This window comes from Triticum urartu, chromosome 7A (genome assembly GCF_056163025.1).
Source record: "Triticum urartu cultivar PI428250 chromosome 7A, HENAU_Tu73, whole genome shotgun sequence".
Lineage (NCBI taxonomy): Eukaryota > Viridiplantae > Streptophyta > Magnoliopsida > Poales > Poaceae > Triticum > Triticum urartu.
Genome location: NC_141879.1, coordinates 619,959,895 through 619,968,391, shown reverse-complemented (window position 1 = coordinate 619,968,391; position 8,497 = coordinate 619,959,895). Strand labels below are relative to the sequence as shown.

Below are 8,497 nucleotides of genomic sequence, written 5' to 3'. Positions count from 1 at the left end.
CTTTTTCACGAGAGGTGGATCAAATTTTTTTACACCCAACCATTTGGTCAACTGTGCATTAAATATGTCCTAGTATTTTAAAAAATTGATTTGGTACAATTTTGCAACAAATATATGGTAGGTCCTTCACAGAAAAAACTCTTTTTGGGCACTCGAAAAATGGAAAATGAATTTTCCGTGCAAAGAAAATGAAAACTTCCTTAGGCAACATTGTTTGAAATTCCAAGATGCACCATTGTGCACAATATGAGATCATTTGAACAAATATTTGATAGGACTTTCACAAAAAAAACTCATTTTGAGCACTGAAAAATGGAATGAAATTTTTTATCTTGAATCGATCATGACCAATTTATATGGTCATAAGGTCATCAAATGGTTTGCTGTGTTCTGATTGGACCATGGGCATATCACGCGGATCACGCATCAACCACCGTCGGATGCTTCAGGATCCAACGGCCCAAACCCACCCGAGACGAAACCCTAGGTCAGTCCTCATGGACATTTTCCACCCACCCCCCGCGTCCATTCTTTCTTCCATTCCTCCCTCCCCCGCCTCCATTCTTTCGCTCCAGATTCGCCACCCACCCCAATCCAGATTGACGACGACGGCCCCCCGTCGCTGCCCCCTCCTTCCCCATCCTACCGCAACAAGAAGATCCATTCCCGCCGCCGCCGTCGCCCCCGCCCCCTTCTCCCCAATTCAGACCACATCCTCCCACCATAGCTCGCCGCCAGGCCTCCTCCCCTCCTCGCAGATCCAGAGCACAAATCCAAACAACACACCATTCGCCCGTCAGCTTCCTCCCTCCCTTCCCCTCACGCGCGCGACCTCGTCATTGTCATCGGCTTGAGATCTCGCCTTGCCGCCGGCAGCAGCCATGGACGCCGTTGACTCCATGGTGGACCCCCTCCGCGAGTTCGCCAAGGACAGCGTCCGCCTCACTAAGCACCGCCACAAGCTCAACCGCAAGGGTAAGGACCAAAGACTAGCGCCTTCTCGTCCGGATCCGGTTCGTTTTCCTCTTTCGCCAGATCTGATGCTGATTCGGCGCGCAGAGTTCCCCAAGGTGGCGGCACGGACGGCGATCGGGTTCGTCGGCTTCTTCTTCAAGCTCATCTTCATCCCCATCAACAACATCATCGTCGGCTCCGGCTAGGTGCGAACGCATCTCCTCCGATCCCGTCTCCCTCTTGTTTGCACGGTTTAGTTAGACTTGGGTCCTGTTGTCTCGCGCTGTGATCTGTTGGATCTGCGGTGTGCGCGCACAGTCCTGCGATCTGACCAATATTTAGTAAGCTAGATTTTTGTAGATCCTTTTTCCTCCAAATAGACCTGCCAATTTCTACCTTGTTAGGAGAATTCGGATGAGTCAAGGGTAATCAGCTAAGGGGAACTGGGGTCATGCTTAAGTCATTGCCGCTAGTTGCCTCCGCAGGACGAATTGGGGGCATAGGCTGGTTCCTCACCACACAATTTGGGAAAACAGGAGCTTTTGCAATGTTTCGCTGTTTCTTCACATACCACCAGTTTGCCCCAGTTGGTGTCGATTCAGTGCATCTAAATTGGCACCTACTGAGTAGACAGGTTACATACAAACGTTTGTCCATGGTTCGTGCTATGTGTCAATGTATTCTTCATTCTTTAATGCACCTGTGTTCACGCATGGCCAGCTTTATGTATTCACAAATAAAGTTGATCTATACACGCATGGCAAGCTTTTGTAAAATAAGAAAATAGGTAGGAGTCAAAATATTGTAGGACACGTGTTATGCAGTGTTGATCTATACTTTAATGCACCTGTGTTCACGCATGGCCAGCTTTATGTAGCAGTGCCGCGTGTGACCTCAAAAAAGGCTTTGAAAATCCTGATTGAAAATGAAGATGGTACTACTGATTCTCAGACCAGGAACATTGTGTTTCCCGAGCTCTTCCAATCCATTTCTTAGAATCCATGCTGGTGGTGTCTTCTACAATATGTGGATTATTCTATTTACCATGTTTGCTATGGCCGACCAGTCTGTTCTAGCTGTTTCATGTGGTCGTCCGATATGTGTGGTGCCAACTGCCATTTCTTTGCTAGCTGATGTCAATAGTCTTTTGGTTCATACAGCTTAGTGCATCATATATGAATGCTCTTTCTGGGTTTTTCAATTTCTCTTCCCCCTATCTTTTGCTGACTACACTAATTATATGTCTGTTCTACACCGATGCTCTTTTTTTATGCTGGTCCTATGTCATGGGTGTTAATATCTACTACCTATTTACTGCTTGTTGTGCAAAATCTTTTGGTTATTGTAAATCATTCCCTGCTGTATAAAGTTTGGTTTTAATCTGTTGCATTTTGTTGGTTCCTATCTTGTCAATGTATACAACAATATGCTTTCTTGGTGGCCATTTGTGCTTCACATTTTTTGGGTATGCTACTTCTCTAATGAGTGGGTGCATCTCTTCTTTGTTTTATCATTCTATATTGTTTTCCTAACCTTTTTGGTATTCTACTTTCTCCTTGCAGATGGCAAGCACCATTTTGTTGGTTCCTGTCTTGCCAATGTCTACAACAATGTGTGTGTCCTCTGTCTCATCTGTGGCATTATCGTAGGGCAACTCATAATGGGCCTATCAAGCATACTGACCTTGTGATGATAGATAAAGAGGTTGATTTTAGTGCCATTCTGATAAATATATTTTTAGCCCTATGAATTAAAAAATGAGTGCTTCTTGGTTGTTTCTGTTGTTGGTCCAGAATATTCTTGGTGCTTTTAGTGTAGTACTATACTATGCTCCTTGGCACTTCTTGCTGTGTTAACTAAATGGTTTAGTCTTGCGCTTCATAGAAGCAGTTTTAACTAAATGTAATGAACTAATTAAGTGCCTTCTTTTATTGTTGGCTAATCCTTTGGTTTTATCGCATGCTACATTCTACTCTTTCCGTTCCTAAATATAAGTCTTTCTAGACATTTCAAATGGGCTACAACATACGGATGTATATGATGATATGCTACCACTCTAATAAGTCCAGGCACTATAAACCCTATGAACATAATAATGATACTTTGCATGCTATGAGTAAAGTGCTCTATTTTCTTGCGTCACCTTGTACGAATGAGTATATCGTCTTAACTATCTGGGAACAAAAATCATTGTATTAGCTGAATTTGTGTTATCTTTCTAAAGAACTTGTCCTTTTTTTTGAATGTTCTGTTCATGATATATTGGCTCCAGTGTTTTGATTCTTCTCTTCTGATTCATGTAACAGGGCGACGGCCGAAGGCATGATGATAGTTCTATTGTTGTCCTAGTGTAGCGAAGGTAGCCTAGTCCACTATGGTCGCGTAGTTAGTCATGCATACAGTTTCATCTGACTGGAGCAGGAGCCCCGTTTGTGTTGATTGTTAATTCTCATTGTTATTGTCCCTATATCTGTGTGACTGATTGTATTTGTATCCGTGTTGTAACTGTGTCATGACAGAAGGAGCCCAGTATATCTGTATGACCATGATTGATTCCCGCTGTTGTTATTTGAAATATTACTTGTGTTTTCTATCTATTCTTATTTAAACATGGTTATTTATTTTTGTCAAATTGTAATCTGAATAATATGATGCTACCAAAAGGGTCCCACTTTAATAGAACCTGGCAACCAGGACCCGTCTAACTAGTGGACCCTTCTTTTGGGAAAAAAAAAAGAAAAACTAAATTCATTTAGACAAAAAGGCCACAACCCAACAATAAAAAGGCTGCAATGTTGGGCTTGGCCCATGAACCCAACCAAAAATTGACATACAGAAAAAAACACAAATAGGCTGAATTGTTGGGCTCGGCCCATGTAAAACACCGAATCGGACCGGGCTGATTCTTGTGCCACATCAGCTTGCCACGCTGGATGCCTACGTGGTCTGGGGAGGTTGCTTGTGACCAAAAATTTGGTCGTGGAACCAACGACCTTTTACAAAAGGTCCATAATTTCAGTTTACGACCGCCAGCTTTTGACCTTCTGATTTTGGTCACAAAAAGGTCGCAAATGAAAAACTATGACCTTTCAGAGACCAATAGTGAGGGTGACAAGTTGACATATTTCTTGTAGTGTGACCAAATGCTTCATAACATTATAGTAAAAAAATGCTTCATAACATGATCATGTCAAAAATTTCACAAACTTGCATAAAACATGCTTATGTCATCTGCATCATGATAACAACATTAAGATGTTTAAAATTGTTGTTTGCTTTAAATTGCTAAATGACATGTGGGGATTTTACCGGAATTGTTATTGTTTCCGGCCTCTCTTAAACTTGCCTAGATAGGTAGTTTAATTATGCTACGCCTTTTGCCATGTTTAACAACAATTAATATTGTTGAGTAGCTTTAATGGGAGTGAACTAAATAATTAAATGTGGTGTTTCTTCAATAAGCAACTCGTTGCATATTGAGCTCACTTAATTTGTAGTATTGTTTGTTGCACTTTGCCATGCCATGCCTCAATAAACCGGACATGCATCATACTTATTTGTGCATCATGCCATGATTATGCTTGTTGATTTACCATGTTGTTTTCTTCTTTCCGGTTGTGCTTCTTCTCGATAGTTCCTGTTTCGTTGTGATCGTGAGGATTCGTTCGGCTACATTGGTTCGTCTTCTGCATGGACTCGTTCTTCTTCCTAGTGGGATTTCAGGCAAGATGACTGTCACCTTGGATCTCACTACTATCTTTGCTATGCTAGTTGTCTCGTTGCTATCGCTATGTTGCACTACCTACCACCTGTTTATCAAGCCCCCCACATTGCCATGAAACAACCTCTATCCTTTTCACCATCCTAGCAAATCATTGTTTGGCTATGTTACCGCTTTGCTCAGCCCCTCTTATAGTGTTGCTAGTTGCAGGTGCAGTGCAGGTTGTTCCATGTTGGGACATGGATATCATGGATATCACAATATCTCTTATTTAATTAATGCATCTATATACTTGGTAAAGGGTGGAAGGCTCGGCCTTTTGCCTGGTGTTTTGTTCCACTCTTGCCACCTTAGTTTCCGTCATACCGGTGTTATGTTCCTTGATTTTGCATCCCTAACACGATGAGGGTTTATCGGCCCGTCTTGACAGTTTGCTTTGAATAAAGCTCTTCCAACAAGGCCCAACATTGGTTTTACATTTTGCTCAACATTATAACTAAACCTGATAATTAATTAATTAGCATAGGGGGTCACGTCCCCGAGGATTCTTTTCAACATAATACAGGGGGGTCAGTGCTGATGGTGTTGGTCCCAAACAGGCAACCTGCGGGGCCACCATGGGGAAACCCAAGGATCTGGTTTTACTCGTAGCTTGACCCATTTGATCGTGGCCTGGGATGAGATATGCACGGCTACTATCAGGGTGTCGGCACGTTGGGAGGTCTTGCTGGATTAGTTTTACCATTGTCAAAATGTCTTGTGCACCGGGATTCCGAGTCTGATCGGAGGGTCCCGAGATGGAGGATTGTCTTTGCGGATCGTGAGCTTGTCATGGGCTAAGTTGGGACACCCCTGCAGGGTTTAAACTTTTGAGAGGCGTGCCAGCGGTTATGTGGCAGATGGAAATTTTTAATGTTCGGTTGTAGAGAACTTGACACTAGACCCGAAATAAAATACACCAACCGCGTGCGTAACTGTGACGGCCTCTTTTCGAGTGAGTCGAGAAGATAACACGGTGGAATTATGTTTGAACATAAGTAGTTCAGGATCACTTATTGATCATTACTAGTTTGCGACCGTTGCGTAGTTTCCCATCTTATTCTTGTACTCGTAAGTTAGCCACCATACAATGCTTAGTCACTTGCTGCAACCTCACCATATATCCATGCCATGCCCATTAAGCTTTGCTAGTCTTGATACCCATGGTAATGGGATTGTTGAGTCCTCATGGCTCATAGATTACTACAACTACAGTTGCAGGTACAGGTAATTCGATGATCTGACGTTAGAGCGATAGTTGATTGCTTTTGGAGTTCTTCTTCTTCGATCAAGGGATTAGGTTCCGGGTCGGGGAGCCTGGGATTAGAAGGGTGGATGTCGTTCTTTTTTTTGTTTGATTTCATCCGTAGGTGGATCCTGCCCTTCTGTATGATGATTGCTATGTATTGATGAATTGTTGTATTCATGATGTAGCTTGTGGCGAGTGCAAGCCTTTATCTTGTATTCTCATCTATTCAGTACATGGTATGTTGTAATGATATCCACCTTGCTATGTGCTCGAAATGCAGTTGTGCCCCAATCATGAATTCATCACGTGATTGGGATAGAATCGCATCTTGGGCTCTACAGAGTACATGACAACAGGTACTTACATGAGCAATCCAAAACTTCATAACCGTGTTAATTCTACATTTTTCTAAGAGTAAATATAGATCTTGTAATTTCAAGCAAAGGGAGGATAAAGAAGTGAACATTTACTGTGATGCTACATAATCAAACAACAATGAGTGTAAGTATGCTGACAAAGGGTGTCGTGGTTATCTCGCGGGCGGGTTCGTGAGACGACAGATGCCACGGGGTGGCTTGAGGTGGTGGCAAGACTGCTCTGGAGATCAAGGGACGGGATTGGGCAAACAACACGTGGTGATTTACCCATGTTCGGGGCTCTCCGGAGAGATAATACCCCTACTCCTGCATGTCTGATGATATATGCAGTGTATACGTAGCAGTACATAGTTGCTCCTGGAGCTATATCTGAGAAGAGAGTCGTGAGCTACTAGCTTCATGTGTGTGTGTGAGCTCGTATGAGTGCGGTATGGATGGATGGATGTGTGAGTATGGCCAAATGAGTCTGGGTGTGTGAGGCCTCCCCTGGGTCACTTTATATACTAGTGCCCAGGGACAAGGGCTGGCCCACAAACCCACTACACTATTGAGATGTCATGTGATGATGTGGGCTACAGTGCACCACTATTGGAGCACAGTGAAGTGTCACATGATGCAGGAATAGTGCTCCACTATAGAGTATGGCCGTCACATCTGTGCAGGTCCGACGGGACGTCTTAGTTGACTTTGCAAGATTCCAGCCGGATGGGCTCAACCCGGACAGCTCAACCTGGACAGTCAGAACCTGGACAGGGTCAACCCGTCCAGCCCAACCCGGCCAGCTCAACCCGGACAGGGTCAACCCTGACAGGCCATCCCGGCCAAGGTCAACCCGGCCAGGGTCGACCCGGACAGGTCAACCCAGACAGGTCAACCCGGAAAGGTCAAACCGGGCAGGTTCAACCCGGACAGGTCAACCTGGCCAGAGTCAACCCGGCTAGAGTCAACCCGGCGAGTGTCAACCCGGCCAGATTCCAGCGAACCAAGGGACACTCCCCTGGCAATGTTTTGAAGCGTTGTTTCGCCGTCTTGGGCATACCCGGGGGTCATCCCTCTGTCAGTAGCTTCCGAGCCTCCGGGCAACTTGGAGAAGTTGCGCAGAGGGATTTATCAGGTGTCAATGTAGAAGCCGACGGTGACGTCGAGTGTGCCGGGCACGGACACGTGGTCTGCCGGCTGGAGGGCGCGGAGCCCTGTCGAACATGGACGCGGAGTCTGCCGGGTAAGTGGGGGCACGCGAGCGCACCCACTAGGTGTAGCCTCCGTGCAACTTGGAAAAGTTTGGCAGAGAGTCTTCGCTATTGTTGAAGAAGTCGACAGTGATGTCGAGCGTGCTGGGCACGGACATGGAGTCCGCCGGCTGGAGGGCGCTGGGCCTTGCCGGACGCGGACGCAGAGTCCGCCGGGTGAGTGGGGGCGCGCGAGCGCACCCACTAGGTGTAGCCTTCGAGCCTCTGTGCAACTTGGAAAAGTTGGGCGGAGGGACTTGCTATTGATGAAGAATCCGACGGTGACGTCGAGGGTGCCGGGCGCGGACATGGAGTCTGCCGGCTGAGTGGGGGCGCGCGAGCGCACCCACTGGGTCTAGCCTCCGAGCCTCCGGGCAACTTTGGAAATGTTGCGTGGAGGGTATTGCTATTGATGAAGAATCAGATGATGACGTCGAGGGTGCCGTGCGCGGACATGGAGTCCGCCGGCTGACTGGGGGCACGCGAGCACACCCATTGGGTGTGGCCTCCGAGCCTCCGGGCAACTTTGGAAAATTTGCGCGGAGGGTCTTGCTGTTGATGAAGAAGACAACAGTGGCATCGGAAATGCTGGTTGCAGCCGGCATTGGGCCTACAACCCGCGTGTAGCCTCCGAGCTTCCGGGCGAGGTGGGGGTTCCCCACGGCGATGATCGTGCAAAAAACAAGGTTAGTCCGCGTAGATATATCAAATGTTTGCTTTTAGCATTGTAAGTTTTATGCGGAGGGTGCCGACTCGGTTTCGTCCGAGCCCCCTTTAGTCTTTTTCATGTCCCCTCCGCTCTTTGGATTTGCCTCTTATTAGCTAGACAGTCCGGAGCCGGTCTATAGCTGTTACGAAGAGTGGCCGCGGAGTGGAGTGTACAATACTCGGACTACATGAGCGGATTCGACCAAGTAGATACTCATAA

At 46.1% G+C, this 8,497-nt stretch overlaps 1 protein-coding gene across 1 annotated transcript; it reads left to right on the top strand.

Annotated features, from left to right (window-relative positions):
• The first annotated feature begins 881 nt into the window (after nt 1–881).
• On the top strand, nt 882–1,160 carry LOC125525738 (protein transport protein Sec61 subunit gamma-like). The gene is made up of 2 exons (XM_048690744.1): nt 882–975; nt 1,060–1,160. The coding sequence occupies exons 1-2, from the start codon at nt 882–884 to the stop codon at nt 1,158–1,160; spliced, it is 195 nt and encodes a 64-aa protein (XP_048546701.1).
• Nucleotides 1,161–8,497: the final 7,337 nt, after the last annotated feature.

What these genes read in the sequence shown, in the direction of transcription:
- LOC125525738 (XM_048690744.1), top strand. Translation starts at nt 882, where the DNA reads ATGGACGCCGTTGACTCCATGGTGGACCCCCTCCGCGAGTTCGCCAAG. An exon ending in CCACAAGCTCAACCGCAAGG is followed by an intron (nt 976 to 1,059) that starts GTAAGGACCAAA and finishes TTCGGCGCGCAG; the next exon opens with AGTTCCCCAAGGTGGCGGCA.